At 46.3% G+C, this 22,862-nt stretch overlaps 3 protein-coding genes across 5 annotated transcripts in view; 1 reads left to right on the forward strand and 2 right to left on the reverse strand.

Moving 5' to 3' along the window:
* The window catches only part of DUS2 (dihydrouridine synthase 2), a 56,306-nt gene extending 51,599 nt beyond the window's left edge, over positions 1–4,707 (reverse strand). The window contains exon 1 of one of the 3 annotated variants that reach the window (XM_077830764.1): positions 4,549–4,707. In XM_077830764.1, coding sequence (XP_077686890.1) covers positions 4,549–4,642 — 94 coding nt within the window. In that variant the 5' untranslated portion in view covers positions 4,643–4,707. Of the gene's footprint in view, positions 1–3,492; positions 3,607–4,548 lie in introns of those variants that run through there. The other 2 variants (XM_077830763.1, XM_077830765.1) reach the window with 2 other exon arrangements.
* Positions 4,698–6,683, forward strand: DDX28 (DEAD-box helicase 28). Its single transcript, XM_077830762.1, has one exon. The coding sequence runs from the start codon at positions 4,749–4,751 to the stop codon at positions 6,414–6,416; it is 1,668 nt and encodes a 555-aa protein (XP_077686888.1). The 5' UTR covers positions 4,698–4,748; the 3' UTR covers positions 6,417–6,683.
* Positions 6,684–12,246: 5,563 nt separating this feature from the next.
* LOC144272970 (galanin receptor type 1-like) overlaps positions 12,247–22,862 on the reverse strand; it is a 32,977-nt gene continuing 22,361 nt past the window's right edge. Inside the window, exon 3 of the mRNA XM_077831406.1 lies at positions 12,247–12,564. Coding sequence (XP_077687532.1) covers positions 12,247–12,564 — 318 coding nt within the window. The remainder of the gene's footprint in view (positions 12,565–22,862) is intronic.

Consider the following 22,862-nt stretch of genomic DNA (forward strand, 5'->3'; position numbering starts at 1 on the left):
CAGACTGGCATGAGAAGCCGGAGAAGTGGAGCGTGGAAGTGGCTGTGTGAGCAGACCAGGACAGGGACAGGGTGGAGGGAACAAGGCAAAAGGGATAAAGCTTGGATGGCATGAGCAGAAGGGTCTGTGCCCATTGCAGCACACTCCCTTCCAGAGCCTGCAATGGAACCAAAGATTTCTGCCTGAGTCTAACCATTCCTCTGCTGTCACCAAATACTTGTGAAACCCTCTGACAAAGCGTCTCATTTCGCTCTACTGCTGGTACACATACAGAATTACAATCAACTATCAGTTACTCCATTAGCTCAAGTACCAGAGGTGTGTACGGTAGAATTAAAGGTTCTTTAACTCTACTGATGACCCATGTAGGGGTTGATAAGATGTCACAGGATGGAATTTGTGCTTTTGCAGTTTAGTTTTTTATAGCCTACGAAATTACACAGAAATCAAAAACACTAGATGAAAACATTATAGTTGCAAAGTCAAGCTCTCAAGATTTAGGAATTGCTAGAATTAAGGTTGCCTGGGAAACCTTACTTTGCCTCCTTTGAGCATATGCATTACGATACAAACTTTAATTACATACCATTTTTCCAAAGCATTCCTCCCTCATTCAGTGTACAGGACAGACTTGCTCTGTGGATGAATCAGGGGTGTGTAATGAAGGAGACTGTTGTCTGTAGGACCCCTGCTTCATTTGTTGCAGAATCTGGAAAGTGTATAGTAACTGAACAGGGGCTTGCAGGAAAAGAAAGGATGGTCTCATAGTTAAGGCAGTTGAATGCTGCCCTGGTGAACTGGATTCTCTCTGCCACAGAGTCCCTGTGTGATGCTAGGCAACTCATTTAAATCAAACCTTTCAAAGGTGGTCACTAATTACGTGTTGCTTATTTTCTGGATACTTGACTTGAGACTTCGGCATGTGATTTGCAAAAGTGATGATTACTTACAATTACAACTGAAGTCAATTGGAGCTGTGAACACAGAGTCCTACATAATGTTACTGAGTCTGTAAAACTCAGTCCTAGGCAATTTATGGATGCTTTTGATCTTAATCTCCGTCCCCACATCCGTAAAATGGGGATATAATAACCTCTCATTTCACAGATCTCCTGTGAAAATAAATTCATTAGTGTGAATGAATTTCACGGGGGGGGTGGGGGGGAGTGTTCCAGGTGTGGGATAAGAGGGTTGTGTATGGGGAAATCTGAGTGCAAGTGCTTCACAAACATTATAGTGATCAGGTACCATCGAAAAAAAAAATACCATGTGAACATGTAATCAAAGACTATCACAATTAATATGCACAAGAGAGGGGTGAATTAAAGTTACACAGACAACCTCAATTCCAGCATTTCCTTACTTCTGAGTGCTTCACTCTGCAACCTTAATAATGTTATTTCAGTTTAGTTTGTGTATTTGATATACACAGTAGAACTCAGTTTATCTGACTAAAAGAAGTGGTGTGGAATTTATGTGAATAAACAGTCCACGTCTTTGAGACTTCTAGACTGGAGAACTGCAATACTCTTCTGCTAGGGCTATACTTCAAGCTCACTTTCAGCTGATGTAGAAAGCATCCATCAGACATCAGCTATGGAGATCACATCACACCAATTCTTCAGCAGCTGCACTAGGCTTCCTACGTGATGCTGAGTGCAACAGAAGCTGTGGAGTTCAAGCTCTGCAGCCTTATCTTGCTTGTGTCCTTTTTCACAATAAACTGTTACAGTAGCTGGAGTCAGCTACATACTACTCCTGAGGGAATTATGTGCCAAAAAACTAAAAATTCTGTGCACACTATTTTAAAATTCTGCAAAAATTTGCATATTTTATTTGTCAATAAATAAATGTGGAGGCTTCAGCACTGCAGTGAGAAATAGGCCACTAACTTCACCAGGGGTGGGACATCACCCCCCACCCCTGGTGGTGAGGCACATCCCAGGGCTCTGCCCCTCTGTGCCAGGAGCACCAGGTGTGGGCAGGCAGCTCAGCCCAGCAGGATCCAAGTGTGGAGGGGCTTAGTGTGTGTGTGTGAGGGGGCAGCGGGGGGGGGGGGGGGGGGGGAGTGTTCCAGGTGTGGGATAAGAGGATTGTGTATGGGGAAATCTGAGTGCAAGTGGCTCAGTGGAGGGTCCGGGTGCAGGAAGGATCTGGATGCACAGGGGCTTGATGGTGGGGTTCTGGGTGCAGGGGCAATGGGACTATGCAGGGCATCCAGACGAATGTGGTTAGGGCTCAGCAGGGGGTCTGGGTGTTGGAGGGCAATGGGGATCAGCAGGGGGGGTCTGGAGCGCTCAGCGGGGGAGTCTGGGTGCGGAGGGCTTGGGCGGACGGAAGGGCAGCTCCCCCGTGGCTAAGTAGTGATGGGCGCAGGAAACGGGAGATGGGGTGCAGCATTTCCTGCAGCCAGGGAAAGTTTATGGGGGTGGGTCTGACCCAGTCCCAGCAACTCCCTGCAGGGGAACTGTGCTCCTTCCCCACCCCCAGCTCAGCCGGGACTAGCAGCTGAGCCCAGTGCAGGGTATGAGCCACCGACCAAGGCAACCCTAATGCTGGGTGGTGCTCAGTGGGATGGGTGTTTGGAAGGCTCGGAGGGGAGTTTTGGGTGTAGGGGGCTGAGGCTCTCTGGTACAACAGACTGATCTATTCTAGCATTCCCCCTGACATTTTCCTGCCATTGCATTTCATCTTTGGATCTCATTGTTGTGAAAGTCCCTCTTCATCTTTCCTATTGGCCTCTCGTTATTAGGGTTTCAATCCTCTGCCTTGCGGATGTAAAGTCAATTTTTCACACAACTGATCAGTTAATTTTAAGTCAGAGGCAAAAGTTGACACATTAGCAGAACCAGAGTCAATAGCCTAAAGAATCAGAGCACCCAGAATCTACATTCTCAAGCAGTTCCTCACCACAAAAGAAGTGACAAATGCAAGATGACAATTCATGGTAAGAGGTCTGGGGGATAGTTTTTCTTCTTTGCCTACTGGGTCAGCGTATATTTAAGACTGATCTAAAGTAGGCAACTAGAGTTTGGAATAAATAGGAAAACAGCATATTTGGAATAAGTCTAAACTATATATGAAAGGAGCTCCTATCTAGGTGAACTGGCTAATTAGAAACAACTTGTAACGTGTAATATAACATCTGCACGTGATCTAACTTTTAAAGTTGCAAGTATGCCAGGAGCCAGTGCCCTCGAATAAAAACTGGGAGAGGTTGTTGCAGCTGTCTTCATCACCTTTAATAATGATTTGCATTCAGATATTTTGAAGCATACTTTGCTACTCTCTCAGGAACTGATTGAAAGCCCACTAAGTCAATTAGTCTTTCCATTGACTTCCATGGGTGGTGCATGAGGCCCCTATTGACCAGATCACTTTCTTATTTCCAACCAATTTTAATTACAAACAAGGGACCTGCTTCTGCTACCAGATAAGTCAGTAAGAGTTCTGTCAATACATGCAACATCCATTAGCATTATTAACGCTTACCATCTGCGCATGCATCTGAAGAACACAACCTTATGGTTTAAAAATTGGGCAGATATCTACTAGTTAGAGGTGACTACTAAGCCTCTTAGTTAGAAGCGGATACAGCAAGATCTGGGGGTGGAGAAAGAAGCCATTAGTGCAGTGGAAGAGACAAAAAATTTTCTCACTGCACGAGGCAGGGAGTGACTGGAAAGTGCCTGGCACATGCTAAGCACCACTGTAATCTCTATCTCTACAAACTATCACCATGGTGCCCTAGGGCGCAGCTCGGTCTTCTCAGTACTGGCTCCCACCCAATAACAAGGATTCCTGCCAAGGGATTGGTCCCGGATGGTGCTCAAGGGCCTGCATCTTTTATACTGACAATCTGAGCACCCCTGGACTAAGGAGACCAGGGGTAGGGGAGTGAGAGAAGCAGACACTGGAGCAGTTATAAAAATGGGGAGAAACGCGGGCCACTGAAGCAGCCATGGAGATGGGGGTAACAGCCCGGTGCGCCAGGGGAAGGAGAGATTATAGCAACTGTAAGGATTTGCGAGGATGTTAAAAGCCCAGGGGGATATGACAGGGCGGTGGCCATGGCAATAAAGGGGGGAAAGGGGCACTGGGGCAGCCGCAGGGAGGGGTTGGACCTGGGAGGGAGGAGCCGGAGCACTGTGAGGGCACAAAGCCTGCCATGGGTGAGCCTGGGGACAGGGGTGTGTGTGGAGGCACAAGGGGCTATGAGAATGGGGGCCTATGGGGAAGGACCTGGAGCAGAAGGGGGGGGGAGGGAAGGGGGCCGCGAGGGCGCCCCAGGGAGGGAAGGGGGCCGCGAGGGGGGGGGGCGGGAGGGCGCCCCGGAGAGGGAAGGGGACCCCCTGGGCCGGCCGAGCAGGGCTTGAGGCAGCTATTGGGGGGCGGGCGGGAGCCCCAGGGCCGGCCCTGAGGGGCGGGAGAGGGAGCGGGCGCCCATCCCCATCGCGGAGAACCAGCCCACCAGGGCAGGGCGCCCCACACACACTGGAGCCGCCCGGCTAACGCCGCCCCTAGCCAGGCCTCGCCAGCTCCGCTCACCTGCCGAACTGAGCCTGGCCGGCGGCACCTCGCTCGCCCTCGCGCTGCACGGCCGCAACCACCCCCCGAGCCTGCACCGGCTCCCGCTGCGCATGCGCCTCCCCTCCCGGCGCTCGTATCGCACGTCATCAGGGGGCGCCCCTTCGCCTTCGCCTCCCCACGTGGGTGCTTCTCGCGCGGGGCCGCGGTAGTCGCCCGGGATGGCGCTGAGCAACGCCGGGCGGCTGATGGCGGCCCCCGGGGAGCTGGCGCTGGGCGGGGCCAGGACTTCCGCCGCGCGGCTCCTCCTGGTGCGCTGGGCGCAGGGCGGCGGCCCGCAGCCCCCGGAGAACGTGGTGCGGATCCCCCGGGCCTTGCAGCTGCGGCTGGCTCGGGAGCCGCGCAGGCGGGGCCGGGAGGTGCCGGTGGTTCCGACCCGGGCGGGGAAGCTGCTGCTGCGGAGCCGGCGGCCGCAGCTGAGCCAGCCTCGCTGCCTGACGCTGGGGCGCTGGGAGCGGCCGCTCCTGGTCTCGGCGGGCTGGAAGCACCGGCGCGCCTGCGGGGACTACTTCCAGCTGGAGCGCTCCCAAGAGCAGGCGCCGGCCTTGGCCCCGCAGCCTCCCCGAGCCGCGGGAGGGGGCGCCTCCTTCCAGGCGCTGGGGCTGGGGCCGGCGCTGGTGTCCGCCCTGCGGTCCCTCTCCGTCACCCAGCCCACGGCCGTGCAGCGCCGCGCCATCCCCGCCCTGCTGCGCGGGGGGAACGCGCTGTGCGCCGCCGAGACGGGCAGCGGCAAGACCCTGGCCTATCTCCTCCCGCTGTTCCAGAAACTCCTGTCTCGGCCCGCGCTGGGCCCGGCCTGGTCGCCCTCCCCTCGCAGCTTGGTGCTGCTGCCCTCCCGGGAGCTGGCGGAGCAGGTGCGCAGCGTGGCCTCCTCCCTGGGCCGTTCCCTGGGACTGCGGGTGCGGGAGATTGGCGGGGGCCGGGGCATGGCCAGCGTGAAAAACCAGCTCCGCTCGGACCCCGATGCTGACTTGCTGGTGTCCACGCCTGGGGCCCTGTGCAAGGCGCTGCGGAAGCGGATGGTGAGGCTGGAGCGGCTGTGCTGTCTGGTGCTGGATGAGGCTGACACGCTGCTGGACTCCTCTTTCCTGGATCTGGTGGAGGAGGTGCTCATGCAAGCCCCCATCGCCCACAGCCCCAAGGAAGTGGCCGACCAGTGGGACATCAAAACCCAGCTAGTGATCGTCGGAGCCACCTTCCCTGAAGGGCTAGGTCAGCTGCTGAGCAAGGTCACCGATCTGGGCCACTTCATCACTCTCACCAGCCAGAACTTGCACCACCTCCTGCCCCATGTCAAGCAGAAATTCATCCGCCTCAAAGGCAGCGACAAGTCATCTGAGCTACTGCAGCTCATCAAAGACCAGGGCCCCTCTAGCGGAGCCGTTCTCGTCTTCTGTAACAATGCCAGCACCGTCAACTGGCTCGGCTACATCCTAGATGATCACAAAATCAAGCACCTGAGGCTCCAGGGACAGATGCCTGCAGCTATGAGAGCAGGCATTTTCACCACCTTTCAGAAGGGACAAAGGGATGTCCTCATTTGCACAGACTTAGCCTCCCGTGGACTGGATACCAGCCGTGTGGAGCTTGTAGTCAACTATGACTTCCCATCCACGTTGCAGGACTATCTCCATCGGGTGGGGCGGGTTGGGCGTGTAGGCAGCAAGGTGCCTGGGACTGTGGTTAGTTTTGTAACCCATCGTTGGGATGTTGATCTGGTGCGGAAGATAGAGACTGCAGCCCGGAGAAGGACCAGTCTCCCTGGGATGGAGACTGCCATTAAGGAGCCTTTGCCTAAAACAGATCCGACTCAGGCTGACGAAGAATGAAATGCTAATGTTCAAATTGGATTTAGGGTACTGATAATGACGTCTATTGAAGGCTAAATCAGCTAAACTTAGTTTTGTGAGTCAAAATGAGGATATGTGCGAAGAAACAACATAACAAAAGTGTTAAAGTTACCACTTCTGCCTGGTTAGTTACTGGCAGGTGCACTGATGCATATCAGTATGAACTGCTACTTCATGCTTTTTTAAATCTAAACAGATGTAACAAACTCCACAACTAATAAATAAATGCTAAATTTTTCCTCTGTTTAGTAAGGGCTGCATTGCATTTGATCAGTTCCTGAAATCTTGTAATTTTCATTTCGATTTAAATTAGGCATGACTTGAAGATATTACCTATTAGTTGATTTATTATAGTCTTGAACATAGTACAGGATAAGGTATCGGTGCATAATCACAATATTCCCTCAAGTAGGCAGTGATTATTAGATGCAACTTACTTAAAAGCAGAAATAACAATTGACTTCTTCAGAGAGGCAGTGGCAACACCAGGTGGCTCAGGCCAGCCCTGCAGGGGCTGCTGGCACAAGAGGGCTTGTGTCGCTACTGGCCAGAGGGGCCGTTAAAACTTTTTTTTTCCCCAAGCTGGGCATTTGTCCCATTTGCACTTGCCCGAACAGTCCTCTGCGCCCCTGTGGGGTAAGAGCAAATGGGACAAATGCCCAGATTTACCAAAAATGGCATGATGTCCGGGACAGGGCTTAAAAATGGGACTGTCCTGGCAAAAATGGGATATATGGTCACTTTGGCACGGTGGACCAGGCCCTAATGCCCCCTGCTTGAGGCCTCATGACCCTGCCACACCTCACACCAGAGAAGGGCTATGGAGAGAGTCTTCCAAGCTACTTTAAGTGGTTGTGTGGGAAACAGCCAATCAGAAAGGGGCTGCAGGGGGCAGCCAATCAGGGCCCAGCAGTCTAGTATAAGAGGAGCTGCAGGGCCAGTGTGAGATTAGTTCCTTGCTGGAGTTGGAGAAGCATAGATGATGTGTCTGGCTGGTTGAAGGAGCTCTGGACTGGTTGCTGGGACCTGAGGTAAGGATGAAGAACATCCTGGACTGTGAGGAAATGGCCCGGGGAATCATAGCAGCAATGCATCTTAGTTAAAGGGGCACGGCAGACAGGTGCTATCTTTAGGATCTCTGGGCTGAGCTGGGATCGAGTAGAGAATGGGTTCCTCCCCTCCCCGAAGCCACTAGGGAAGTGGCTTTGACTTTGATGCATCCCATATGGGGAAATGAACTCTTTTAGAGGCCCAGCAGGAGAGCTGGGGCCTGAAAGGCCCAGAGAAGGTGAGGACATTGCCTCCAGAGAGAGAGCCTTAAAGCAGTGGTTCTCAACTGGGGTACACAGAGATCTTCCAGGGGGTACATCAACTCATCTAGATATTTGCCTAGTTTTACAACAGGCTACATAAAACGCACTAGCAAAGTCAGTACAAACTAAAATTTCATACAATTACTTGTTTATACTGTTTGACATACTATATACTGAAATGTAAGTACAATGTTTATTTTCCCATTTATTTTATAATTATATGGTAAAAATGACAGCAGTTTTTCAGTAATAGTATTGTGACACTTCTGTATTTTTATGTCTGATTTTGTAAGCAGGTAGTTTAAGTGAAGTGAAACTTGGGGGGTACAGAATACAAATCAGACTCCTGAAAGGTTGAGAGCCCCCGGTTGGACTGTTTCCCCGGAAGGAGTTTTTATTTCACATACAAAGTGTGAGACTCGGCCAGAGGGCTAAGTCACCAAAGACCCACCACAAACTTAAGAAAGTGAATGCAGGCACACGGAACGTTTGTGAGAGATGAATGTGACCCAATTACAGTCATGCTATGGAAAGAGAGCCTGTAATTCTGTGTGTTTCGCGTTGCACTCTGTAGTAATAATAATAATTAATAATGTGGTTCTCTAAGACAAATAGGGCACCCCAATCAAGTTTAATGATTTTTCAGATCAGGGAAATGCAATGGGAAATGCAGTTAATATAGTTGGACTTCAGTAAAGCATTTGTTGTGGTATCACATGGGAAATTAGTTACGTTAGAGAAGATGGGGATTAATAAACAAATGATAAGGTGGGTAAGAAACTGGCTAATGGGCAGAAGGGAGTGGGTTGTGCTGAAAGGTGAACTGTTGGACTGGAGGGAAGTCACCAGCGGAATTCCCCAAGGATTAGTCTTAAGGCCAGTCTTATTTAATGTTTTCATTAGTGATCTTGGTACAAAAAGTAGGAGTGTGTTGAGGCATTGTCAATACAGAAGAGAATCAGAATATTATAGAGGAGGAACTGAATGACCTTGAAGACTGGAGTAATAGAAATGGGATGAAGAAAAGGAGGACTTGTGGCACCTTAGAGACTAACAAGTTTATTTGAGCATAAGCTTTCGTGAGCTACAGATGGACCTTAATAGGTAAATGTGATCCTAGGATGTATCATGCAAGGCATTTCTAGGAAAGTATTAATGCTGTTTTATAAGGTACTGGTCATTTGAATACTGTGTACAATTCTGGTCACCCATGTTCAAGAAATATGAATTCAAACTGGAACAAGTGCAGAGCAGGGCTACTTGTCATGATCAGGGGAATGGAAGGTCTGTCTTATAAGAGGAGACTGGAATGAGCTTGGCTTGTTTGGTCTAGCAAAAAGAAGGCTGAGGGGATATAATTGGTCTCTATAATACATTGTGGGGGAGGTGGGGATAAACCTCAGAAGCGGTGAAGAACTTTTTAAGCTAAATGACAGCAAAGGACAGATAGGTATAAACTGGCTATGAACAAATTCAGGCTGGAAATTAGAAGGTTTCTAACCATCAGAGTGAGATTCTGGAATAGCCTGCTCAGAGGAGTTGGGGCAAACAACTTAACTAGTTTTGAGAGAGCTGGACAAATTTGAGTGGGATCATATGATAAGGTGGCTTGTGATGGTGGGATGCAGCCCTGAGGGTTTCTTCTGGTTTATGTCTGATCCTAAAATCTCAGGTGATTGGCTGAAGCCCTGTAGCATATGTGCTGGAGTTATCTCCATTCTCTGAAGCATCAGATGGCCACAGCTGGCAGTGGGACACTCAATCTGGTGTGCTGAGGCGGTAGTGAGCATTCACTCTCTCAGGTGCTTAGCTGGCTGCTAATTGATCGCCATCTGTGGAGTTGGGAAGTAACTTTCCTTCAGGTGAGATTGGCCATGACCTGTGGGGTGTTTTCACCTTCTTCTACAGGGTGGTGTGTGGGTTGCTTGTCAGGATCATCTGGGTCTCTCTCCCTTAATCCCTTGTTACTGCAATGCCTCCAGCATTGGCGCTCCTCAGTCCCACCTATTCTCTGCCTGTGGTACATAATAGTTTAGTCGTCTTAGGGGTGTAATTAACCGTGATCTAATTTTTGTTGCTGGCTTGGTGTGCGAATGCTAGAAGGTGTTGGTAGTCTCTGATACACAGGAGATCAGATTAGATGATCTGGAGGTCCCTTCTGGCTTTAGATTCTATTATTTGGTTTCAAACTTCTTCTCCTTTTCAGATTCCTGTTTCCAGTGTTTTGTGCTCCATTAAAAGATTACAAGACTGTCTGATGCTAAAGAGGGAGGCTGTATATTTTTGTTTGGGCAACTACATGTCTCTGAAGGCAAAATGCTGACACTTAGAGCCTGAATCTCTATTCCAGTCCATTGTCAGAGGTTCACTGAGAAAGGGAGCCTGAAATGCATGTGGTGTTTAAATGTCTTTGATCTAATACAAGACAAGGGACAAAGCTATATTGTAGCAGCTTACTTCATTAGCTTCTGTATTCAGTTGGCACCAGTCTAATGGAATGTGTTGTCCTCCTTAGGTTTAATGGCTGTGTCTACTAGCTAAGCAGATGGAGCAGACTTTTTACTTTTAGTAAAGGCTTTTGTTTTGGATTTTTGATACCGAGTTTGAATCTTCTTCCCATTATTTAGCTGTTGTACGCAATGGACTATACGTCTCATCGTGGAATTAAGTTCTCAGGACAAAATTCATCATTCTTCACTGTTGCAAATCTTGGTTGTGTATAGTACATCTTGTAGTTAACCAGTTTAAGCTCCCACCAGCCAATGTGGAGGTATATAGGATCCCCATGTTACAGGGGAAATTGAGCTACCCTGACTCTTTCAGTTACATGAGTTTTGACTCTTGACTTCCAGTCCCATGCTGGAACTACTCGATAATGCTCTTTCTTCCCCATTACACACATTTCCTTGATATCAAGAGTTCTTCAAGGGAAATGAGCGAAGAAATGTAATAAGGTATCCACTATGTGGATCAGACAAGATAATTCTGCCCTCAGGTTATGATGAGGGACAGTGAAGAGAGCCTTAGTTTTTTGGTATGGTCTTAAGATCCCAGTAAATTTGTGAACTATGTTTTGCTCACATATTAAGGTACAAACTATAAAGTGGTAAAGGGTTAAGTGATTGACCGGTATTATAACCATGCTGCAGACATTAGTATATGTTACAGATGATTATAGCAGTAGAAGCTTTTATACGTGGGTATAAGCAACCTGTTTGGCACATTGGTTAATCAATAAACCATTTATTAACCCTTTGAAAACCATAAAACCTTAATAAAGGTGGTTGTTGTAATGTTTTGTGAAAAGGATTTTATTTTAAGTCCCTTGAGCAGCTTGCAAGTGTCCCCCCCCCCCCCCCCCCCTTCTGTTGGGTCACTTCAACACTGCTCAATCTGAATTGTAAAACACAATGTTTAATGCAATGTTTTCAAATTACGTAACAGTGGAAAAAATAAAATATTCAGCCATACAATGTAAAAAATGAACTAGCATGGCACTTTGTATATTTACAAACACCAGCTTTCTACAGCAATAATGCTCAGTTCAAAGGCCTCAGAATGATGGTTGCTATGGTACAGTTGATGCTTTGGCAAGGTAGGCTCACAGTATGTGTACAAACAAAACCTTGTGTAAACAATACCTTTGAACAGAAAGACACTGACACTTAACAATATACTCTTAAGAGTTTTAGTTTTAAATCTCGCTGTCTCCCCCTCGCTGGTCCTAAACAGACCAGCATTAGAGACAATGATTGATGATGTTTTCCTGAATATAACTGGTACTAACATTCAAACCAGGAAATATACAAGGTGATACAGAGCAGACAAATATAAATATTCAGACCTCTGAGACATAAATTGTGACTCTAGTCAGTTACATGAATGCACTGAGCTGCTTTTACTCTGTCAAAGAGGGCTAGGAAAACCTGTCATGAAGAAGGGAGACCCAGTCTCAGCAAATTAATTAAAAATAAATGCAGCTCACATACACTAGAAACACTGACATCCAGATGTGATTTAAGATACAACAGTAGCATTAGAGACTTTGCAACAAGACATTTTCCTAACTACTTCAAGCCATCTCTCCCCATACTTTTTATCATTAATAAACCACATCCCAGTTTGTATTCAGCTCGACTGCTCTTTGCAGGACACAGAACTGAATTATTTTCTTATAAGATATAAAACTCCACCTTCCATCTAAACTTATGCCTCAGCCTCTTTGTGTGAATCTGGAAGTATTTAGGAGCTTGTGTGGTGTGTTTGAGCACTTCTGCTATATAGAATCTAGTGGTTAGCAGCAGCTGTTCCTGTGTGAAGTATGCTAACAGCTGCATTAAGGAATGGCTCATGATTCCATTGACAGGATGAATGAATTACTCTTGAGGCACTCTGCTCCAGAATCATATCTATAAAAGTGGGGTCCTCCTTCTCCCCATCTTCTCTGTTTTTCCAGTACATTCTACTGAAATGCATTTTCATTTTTTATGCCCAGGTCACACATTAGTCGTTGAGTGGGTGGTAGAAAAGTTCTCCAGGCGTATTCTCACAAGCTTCTCAGCAGGAGTTGGCCGCAGGAGGAACTTGCAGGTGAAGACTTGCCGGCAGGCCTTGCGGAAGTTCTCCGAGAGGAAAGCATAGATGATGGGGTTAATGCAAGAATTCCCGTAGGCTAAGCAGTGAGAGATGATGCGAAAAGTGAAGGAGATGTTGTTCAGGGGAAACTGACCAAACTCTGCCCACATGGTGATAATGTGGTGCGGCAGCCAGGAAATCAAGAATACAGCAACCACAAGTAGCACTGTCTGCGCTGTCTGGAAAAGACAAAGCCACGTGTTAGATACAGCCAGTGCTAGAGATGATCTGTTTTGTCTATGAATTATAAGGTTTCTTTTCCCCCTTGCCTGCAGCACGGGCCACTGCTGGACCAGTGATCAAATCCAGTAGGACAAATCCTATGCTTTCAAAATGCTAAAAACAATACCACATTTAGTTCTGTTTCATGCTTTTCTTTGAACTCTGCAGAGCATTAATGTTACCACTATGCAGATCTATAGTGCCTGCCTTTCAAAGCTCTCTGAAGTGCTTACTAATAGGTATTGTATGCAGTGGACCACTTCACCCATCACTGAAATGCAGCAGCTGTGTAATGAAACACAGGAACACTATTTTGGATAGGTGGAATGGAATTGAGGTGGACCAACAGACCCAGGTTAAATAATGAGATTTAATTACCTCAGGTCAGGACCTTGGATGATTTTTTTTATTCTCTGAAAGAAATTCAAGCCACCATAACCCTTAATACACTGCTGGAACTCTGGTTCAATATATTCTCAGAAGGAAGAATGCAACCTGATAGACCACCACCCTCACATCTTTCTTCATGCTTTCAGGTTGCCTCCTAAATAAGTTGTCAGGATCTTCATTCCTACTTGTAAAGGCTCACTGACAGGAAAAGAGCTTTTGTTTTTTTAGCACCAGCTGATAATTACTGTGTGTTAGCTAGCCCTCTATGGAAACAGAAGACAAGGCACTTGTATTTTACTGCCATGTAAACTAGATGAGGTCAAGCCCAGAAGGAGGTACGGTGCTGACCTTGCTTAGCTACCTCAAGGTAAACCCTTCCAGTGCGTTGTCTCCACTTAGCTCACTGTAAAATTCTATCACTTGTGTGTTTTTTCACTGTAAATAAAAAAAAAAAAAACTTGAATTGAAGACAAAGCCTTAAACAGGGAGGATGGTCTTCTAGCCCAAACACACTTGGACTTGGGTAACAGAGATTCTGTTTTCAGTTCTGCCACAAACTTCCCATGCAGTCTTAGGCCAGTCACTTAACTATAACATGAGGAACCAGTCTATAAAAGTTGAAATAATACTCCAAAGACACAGGATAAACTAACTGAAGTGTTTTGAGATCTGTGTCAGTGAAGGTGCTGTAAAAGTGTTAAGTAATTACTGTGAAATCTGGAAGGATCATCACCCATGCTGCTCAGAGGCAATGAACACCCAATGAAATTCTCAAGAAATTAAGACTTGAGGAGAAGACATAATTTGCACAATGCATAACCTGTGGAACTGCCACGTGAGAGGCCAAGCAGGATTGAGAGGATGAGACTTTTATATAAGTTGTAGCATCAGGAATATCCTATCTGTAGTTACATTATGTAGGATCAAAATTGAAGTGATACAAACTTGTATTATAAAATAAGCCAACCACATAAACTTAGGAAGAAACCTACTGCCCTAATGGGCAGGTTATTACATACAAATGCAAGAAAACATACAAGGTGCTTTCCTAGAAACACATCTACTTTAAGCCACTGTCGGAGACCGAATACTAGATTTCAAGGAGAATTGGTCTGTTTCAGTATAGCAGTTCATATGGTATGTCAGCCTGCAATGATCTATACAGTAAGCCATTTCTCCCCAAAACTTTGAAATATCCTTAAGCTCACTGAAAACAAAATATGGATAATAAGTTGGTTATTCTGAATTACAAATAAGACAGGGCAGAAGGAGATATTTCCTCACTAGCTCACAGTATCCTATATTAAGTGATACTAACCAAGAGAAAAAGAAACATGGTTACAAACAAAAGTAAAAAATGCTTTCTAGGGTCTAAAACTTAGCAGTTTACAATCCTGGTCTCAGGCAGTTTCTCATCTACACCAATTCTCAGCATCTTCACTCCACCCTGGCTAAAGGATTCCAGGAGAGCTGGCCTCTTGCCCCTTAAGTGATGGATAACTGAGGGGTTCTCTTCCCTTCTAATAGTCCAGTAAACCTTTCAAATGTATTCTTTTAAAGTGTGTCACCAGATAAAATTCTCCCATGCTGATGTGCAGAGGTCATGCTATCTTCTTGAAAACCAGCTCATCCTACTGATGTGATTACTTTGTTTACCTTAGATGCAAATGTGTTTTCGTTGTCTCTGGCTTACAAAGCTTGACCCAGTAGACTGGTGAATCTACTTTTTTTTGTCTAGCCCAAACCTGTTTATACGCTCTACTTAGAGTGCTTAGTCTGACTGACTATATTTAAGGAACATATTTTCAGGACACTTATGTAACTCTTTGTGCACTAACCATACATACATCATGCAATATTGTTAATAATTAAGGCTACGGTTTAGTCATGGAGGTTGCGGAAGTCACGGAATCCATGACTTCCAGCGACCTCCATGTCTTCAGCCTGCGGTGGTCAGGAGCTGTTTCCTGCCGCACGGAGCTGCAGGGTACCCCTACCGCCTGTGCCTGTCCCCGGAGCTCCAAGCCTCCACGGGCAGCTGACCCCCACTTAAGCGCAGGCAAGTCTGCCTGCTGCTGGAGAAGTGGGGTAACAAGGTGACTCAGAGTCCTGGCTACCCTGAGAACCGTCAAATATTCTACTAAGCTTTTGAATTTTACAATACTGCATGCTCTAAAAAATTTACTGTAGTTATTTGCTGTACTGTAATTTTATAGCATTTAAGATCAGAAGGGACCATTACATCCTTACATCTTGGACTGAGGTAGAGGTTTTTCTAGAAAACCTGAGTTTGATAAGTAGGTGATTAATGACACAAAGAGAGGTGTTTAGTGATTTAAGGCTACCTATTTTGTCATTTTGCAGCAAAAATACATGAATAAGGGGGAAGAGTTAAAATTGTACTGTTCTTTAATTTCAATCGAATGTTCAGAACCAGGAGCCTAATTTAGTTGGTTAACTTTTGAATTTAACGTCACTATGGAACTGTTCTGGAAAGCAGAGGGGGAACACATCAATAGATGCCTAAGCTTACATTTTAAAAAGTTACTAGCCCTTTTTCCCTGCGCAGAGACCCCTCTCAAGTCTCTATCCGTTCACTTGGGAAGTTTGTCAATGGAAACGATTTTCCACCAGAAGGTTTTGAAACTACTGGGGATTCTCTGTACCCACAGACTTCAAGGGGTCCACTGGAAGGAGAATGACACCCTGATCTCTTCACATCCAGTTCTTAGCCTGGAGTTCTACAGGCAGGGAGCTCTGTTCCTCAGACTTACGCAAAGGGAGCAGAGCATGGGGCTGGTGACAGACTGGGGAGGGCACATTTCCCTTTTATTGGCATCCTGAGGTAAGCACAAATGGAGAACGCTAGCAAGGAACAGAAGGCTTTTTGCTCCCTAGCCACATTATGGCCAACTCCTGTATAGGGGTACAGAGAATGGGGAGGTCTCTTTGTGTTTTCCCTACCATTAGCCCCTACGTAGAGCAAGTCAATCTGGCCTCAGGAGTCTTTAAAAAAAAATAGGAGGGGCAGTGGTGTTTGAGAAATTGATCACGATGGTGTCCATCTTCAGTTATCTGTTCCAGTCATTGCTGCACTACTGCATCAACCAGTGGTGAGAACATAGCCACAAGAATTTCACACTTGCAGAAATATAGGAGTGTGTTTTTTGCCCTTGCGACCCAGGGAGCTCTGCAATGCAAACTGCAGAGGACACATTAGGCCTGACACATTCATTGCCCCACACACGCTGTTGTTATAATCTGTATCTAAAAGGTGTCCTATACAGCATCATATACAAACTGATAATACCCTGGTCATTAATGTTATTAAGTGATGTATGTATGGGTAGTAAATAAAGAATTATAGATGTGTGCTGGAAATATGTTCTTAATAGGTATTTTGCAAGCAGCATATAATCCCAGCCTGTCCTAGGCAAAGGAATGCATTTCTTCTGTTTCCCTGTGTTTTCAGTGTAAATTGAACCAGGTAATAACTTAGAGAATGGTGAAAAGTACATCTATATATAAGGTAAACAAAGCCATCAAGGTAATGAACGGGGAGGAAGACCACTTAATGATCACAAGAGGGGATGGGGCTTACACCCCCAGGAAGCCTTCCTGTCTCATGAAACAGACAGACTGTGAAATATAAGCAGAAAGAAAAAGCTATTTTGGCATCCATCACCTAAAGAACAAAGGGATAGCAGTGCCCTTTGAGCTCATGAAAAGTGGATCCTCTTGGCCGGAAAACCAGAGAGTAACTGGAACTGACTATAAGTGAGCAACTGTTTAGACAAAGATTGTAACTTGCTGAAGTTAAGTTTTAATCTCTAGAAAGCATGTTTTGTTTTATTGTAACTGGGGAGGAAGAGGAGTTGATCAGCGGGGCTGGCATACCCCCCTGGAGTACCCTCGCAGACCCCAATTTGAGAGACGCTGCCCTGGGCAATTTGTTCCAATGCTTAACCACCCTGACAGTTAAGTTTTTCCTAATGGCTAAACAAAACCTCCCTTGCTGTAATTTACATCTATTGTTTTTTGTCCTATCCTGAGAGGTTAACAAGAACAATTTGTCACTCGGTCTTGTAACAACCTTTTATGTACTTGAAAATTTATCCTGTTGTTCCCCTTCTCTTTTTCAGCATAACAAACGCAATTTTCTCAATCTTTCCTCATAGTTCATGTTTTCTAGACCTTTAATAATTTTTGTTGCTTTTCTCTGGACTTTCTCCAGTTTGTCCACATCTTTCCTGAAATGTGGAGCCCAGAACTGGACAGAACCTTATCAGCGTAGAGTAGAGTGGAAGAATTACATCTGGTGTCTTGCTTACAAAACTCCTGCTAATACATCCCAGAATTATGTTTGCTGCCTTTTTTTTTTTTTTTAAACAGTGTTACACTGTTGACTTATATTTAGCCTGTGAGTCACTATAACCCTTGTGTCCCTTCCTGCAGTACTCCTTCCTAAGCAGTCATTTCCCATTTTGTATGTATGCAATTGATTGTTCCTTCCTAAGTGAAGGACGTTGCATTTGTCCTTTATTGAGTTTCATCCTATGTACTTCAGACCGTTTCTCCAGGTCATTTTGAGTTTTAATCCTATCCTCCAAAGCATTTACAACTTCTCCCAGCTTGGTATCATCCACAAACTTTTTTTGTATACTCTCTATGCCATTATCTAAATCATTAATAAAGATATTGAACAGAGCTGGACCCAGGACTGATCCCTATGGGACCCCATTTTCTGTCCCCTTCCAGCTTGATTGTGAACTACTGCTAACTAGTCTCTGCAAACCATTTTCCAACCAGTTATGCACCCACCTTGCCGTAGCTCCATCTAGGCCAGGGGTTCTCACAACAAATTTTTTGGTGGCCTCAGAGTGCAGCCACCGACTCTCACTGGTGGACGCTTTGACAATTTTTTCCTAAAATAGTTAATTAATTTTAGGGAAAACAAATGTCCAATCACAGTAATTTATATAGGGGTGTTTTTGCAGTCTCAGTAATAACATAAAGTTGTCTCCATTCTTTACTGGCCCTAAACAGAATAGAAACACAAATAAGGTGCTTTGCATGTTCTTGTCTTTTTGTTGTTGTTTCTTTTGCTTTTTTGGTTGTGGGGTTTGTTTGTTTTTTGTAGACTTGCTAGCTAGGAAGTTTGCTTCTGTGAAAAGTGATATTTGTATGTTAATATCACTTTTCACAGCAGAGGCTAGCTAGCTAGCTGGGTGGCAGTGAAAAGTGATATTAACAACTACACAAATATCACTTTTCATAGCAGACTTACTTAGCCCTGGCAAGCTGGGGGACAAATTAAGTGTTGGATGGGAGGTGGGAAGGAAGACGGTGGGGGCAGGGTGATGGGATGGATGGTGAGGGGCCAAGGGTGGCAACGGGGGCCAGGGGCGATAAGGGTGTGTGTGAGCCTGAAGGCCAGTGGCCGGGGGATGGAGCACACTGCTGTGTAGCCAAAGCCCCATGGTCAGAGCTCCTGGCCAGAGCCTGCCACCGTGTGGCCAGAGCCTGCTGCTTGCCACACCAGGGCTGAGGCAGGAAGCCTGAGCCCCACTGCCTCCTACATTAGTGGCTCAAGTTGGGGGGGGGGCAGAGCCAAATCCACCTTGCAGCCCCCATTTCTCCCCCATCACCAACCAGGAGGCTGTGGCCGCAAGAAAAGCCCCGGTGGCTGCATGCAGCCATGGTGGCTGCATTTGAGAAACACTGATCTAGCCTATATCTCCCTAGTTTGTTTATGGGAAGGTCATGCAAGATGGTTTAAAAAGCCTTACTAGAGTCAAGATATACCACACTGAGCACTTCTATCTACAAGGCTTGTTACCCTGTAAAAAAACTAAAACTATTAGGTTGGTTTGACATAATTTCTTCTTGACAAATCTATGCTGACTGTTACTTATCACCGTACTATCTTCTAGGTGTTTGCAAATCGCTTCATTATTTTCTCTATTATCTTTCTGGGTACTCAAGTCCTATGTTAACAGGCTGATGTGTGCTGTCACTTTGGAGGAAGCAAACTTAACTTCTTGGGCATGGACACTGCAGGGGAGACCGTTTTGGGGCGGCTTGGGACAGGAAGGGTTGTTGGTGTCACCCTGCAAGGAATAGCCAAGGTGGTGGAAGTCAGTGTGAGGATGCTGTGAGCAGGCTGCTGGTGTCAGGGCTCTGAGCCAAAGCTGCACAGCACCCAGGGTTACAAGGCAGGCGGTGACAGAACCCCAAACCAGTCTGGGTGAACCCCCAAAGCACCACAGTCCTTCTACCACATGCTGTCTAAATTAAGTTAAAGTAACCAATTTTTTTTAACCCATAAAGGGAAATGGAGGGCATCTTCCCCTCCAAATGCATAATTTTAGTATTCTATAATTATTTACACTTTTTAAACCACCTTAATACCTTTATGCAACATTGTTTATATACAGACAGACACTGAGTTGTCATAAGAGCACAAAAAATGATGTAGCAGCAAAACAATGCTGGTTAAAAAGCCAGGTCAGGTAAACCCAAGCCTTCGTTTTGGCTTGATAATATTTAATGCACTGGCCTGATGCAACTTCAATATCCAGTTTCACTGTTCTTTGTTAACACAGATCCTTATGATGTGTTCAAGTGGATTACATGTAATTATTTTCCTAGAAAGGGGATAATTTTCTAGTGAACTGATTAAATGACGCCACTTGTACTAGTATATCTAGCGGTTCCTCAGCGCACTGGAGCAGCATCACTATAATCTCTAGTATTTCATGTGAAATTGGCAGGGGCTTATTATGTTCCTGCCATTATTTGAAATCTTTACATAGAAATATTTGAGGAGGCAAAAAGGAGCCAGACCTTTAAACTCCACTGAAATACTCTGTATTAGAGCAACCCCACCTCCATGGGTGCTGCCTCCAGGCATCCCTGATCCTTAGGGCCCCACGCTGCACCCCTCTAATAGCCCTGGTCTCTGGATGTTTAAATTCAGCCTCCAGGCGCTGAATGTCTGCAGTCCAGCCTTGAGTGAAGCTTTCACCCTTCCCTTCACAAATATTACGGAGCATACAGCACATGGCTATAAGCATAGGAATATTGTCATCAGCCAGGTCCGGTCCCCCATATAGGCAGCACCAGCAGGCCTTTAAATGGCCAAAAGCACACTCCACAGTCATTCTGCACTTTCTCATCCTGTTGTTGAACTGCTCCTTGCTGCTGTCAAGGTGCCCTGTGTATGGCTTCATAAGCCAAGGCATTAAGGGGTAGGCAGGGTCTCCCAGGATCACAGTGGGCATTTCAACTTCCCCTATGGTGATCTTCTGGTCCAGGAAGAAAGTCCCTGCTTGCAGCTTCCTGAACAGGCCAGTGTTCCAAAGATGCATGTCATGCACCTTTCTGGACCAGCCTGCATTAACGTCTGTGAAATGGTCATGGTGATCCACAAGTGCCTGGAGAACCCTAGAGAAATACCCTTTCCGATTAATGTAGTTGGTGGTCTGGTGCCAGCATTGGAATATCCATGCCATCTATCGCCCCTCCGCAGTTATGGAAGCCCATTTGTGCAAAGCCATCCACAATGTCACCCACATTGCCCAGAGTCACGGTCTTTCGGAGCAGGATGCAATTAATGGCCCTGCACACTTCCATCAATATGAGTCCAACAGTCGACTTTCCCAGTCTGAACTGGTCAGCGACCGATCGGTAGCTGTCTGGAGTAGCCAGCTTTCACAGTGCAATTGCCATGTGATTCTTCAATGACAGGGCTCTCATTCTCGTGTCCTTGCGCCGCAGGGCTGGGGCAAGCTCTTCACACAGTCCCATGAATGTGGCTTTCCTCATCCAAAAGTTCTGTGGCCACTGCTCGTCATCCCAGACATGCATGACGATGTGATCCCACCACTCAGTGCTTGTTTCCCGAGCCCAAAAGCAGCGTTCCACTGTGGTCAGCATCTCCATGAATACACAAGCAATCTCGTGTCATAGCTACTACATGTGGCGAGATCAATGTCGAACTCCTCCTGCCTTTGTAGTTTAAGGAATAACTTCACTGCCACTCGTGACGTGTTAGTGAGAGCAAGCAGCATATTGGTCAACAATACGGGATCCATTCCTGTAGACCGAAGAGGCAGAGCACACAATACACAAACCGTTGAAAGATGACACCAAATGCAGATGGAAGCACAGGGATTGCTGGGATGCGAAGCAATGCATCACAGGGCACTGGGACAAGACCACCTCAACCTTCCCACAACTCTTAGCGGCCAAAGAGGAAGAGGTGCTCTGTGGGATAGCTAGCCAGAGGGCACCGCTCCGAATACCCATCCAAGTGCTGCAAATGTGAACACACTGTTGTGCAGGCAGCTCACTGTGAACACACAACAGCAGTTTCCCTTCAGCGCTCTCTGAGCAGCGCTGTAACTGCTGCGATGTAACTCTGCCAGTATAGACATAGCCTTAGTAGCATTTAACCCACCCTGGTCTGCCTTTCTGGGAAAGCAAGCAAGACTTCCAATTTCATTCTTGTGATGAGACCACGGAATTTCCTATTAAGCTCCCAGCACTACGCTCCGACTATTAACGTTGTGCTTCGTGATTACAACACTTGATAAGAGAGGGACTACAGCACTGTGTTGTCCAAAAAAGTTGTTGAGGGCCTGTCGCATGAACACCTCCTACTGCTAACCAACAAAACTGTTATATTTACAAGTATGCCGGGAGCAGTGGGACGCAGCACAGGTGTCAGTCTGTCCAGAGAGAGGAACACACATGGTGGTAGCGGGGAAAGTGACTGCTAACTGCTCTCACACTTAACTCTGACAAGCGTGTTCCTAACAGCAAATTTATAGTGGTGTTTTTAAAAAAAAGAAAAAAGAAAGTAATTGACTACTTAAACCGAATTGAAGGGACATAAGGGTGGAATAGTTCCTCTCCTGCCAGAAGTTCAAATCAGTGCCAAGCTCCAATAGGTGGACTTGGCACAGGGAGATTTTGTGGGGGATCAAAAGGATTCTTCCCCAAGGTCTTGGCTGCTACAGCTGTTCTTACCACCCACACTAGAACAAGGGGCAATGGCAGAAGATCTAGGTAGTGGCAGGTCTACACCCAGATTTGGGCTCCATGGCACGCAGGAGTAGACGTCCTCACACCCACATGCACTAGCTCTCCTGAAGATTTAAGTGGAAGGAATCATGTCATGAAACTGTGTCCACATATAGATGAGATCTGAGAGACTGTGGCATTCCAATGTCAACCTTGAGCCTTTCACCATCCTGCAATATTCAATGTAATTTGGTAACATAATATTTTGAGATCCCCTTTGTTGAGAGCTGCGATAGAAGTGCAAAGTCACAAAGTCATTAAATAAGCCTCACTACGTCTGAGGCACTGTGTGTACTACAGTCCATGTTGTTCAAGCGTTACTTGCCTCCCACAGGAGTGAGCCTTTCGCAGGAACTCAAGGTAATCTCAACTCTCAAGGAGTCTTCCTACAGGGCAGTCACTCAGGTGATGTGCGCTGGACACCCATTTTACAAATGGTGACTTGATCATGGTTTCAGTCAAGACTGGTGGAACTAGTAAAATCCATAGGTCATCCAGCAGGCCAATGGCCATATTTTAATTTTCTGAAACCCTCCCTGCTCCTACCTAGACTGTCTGACATCAGGATAGCAGGACTAGGAAGGATGTGGCTGTTGTACGCTAGCTCACTGGTAGCCATTAGTACTGTAAGAAGTATTTATTAATGTAATGAATTGTCAGATTTGACCACATCCACCATGGTTGAATGCCCACATCAATCACTGAAACTCAAGTCCTGGCCTAGCAAGGTCTTGGGAAAAACATGAAATGGATTCTTTGGCTGGGCAGGTATCAGGCT

This window comes from Eretmochelys imbricata, chromosome 12, assembly GCF_965152235.1.
Source record: "Eretmochelys imbricata isolate rEreImb1 chromosome 12, rEreImb1.hap1, whole genome shotgun sequence".
Taxonomy (NCBI): domain Eukaryota; kingdom Metazoa; phylum Chordata; order Testudines; family Cheloniidae; genus Eretmochelys; species Eretmochelys imbricata.

Coding starts and splice junctions, on each gene's coding strand:
- DDX28 (XM_077830762.1), top strand. CDS start 4,749: ATGGCGCTGAGCAACGCCGGGCGGCTGATGGCGGCCCCCGGGGAGCTG.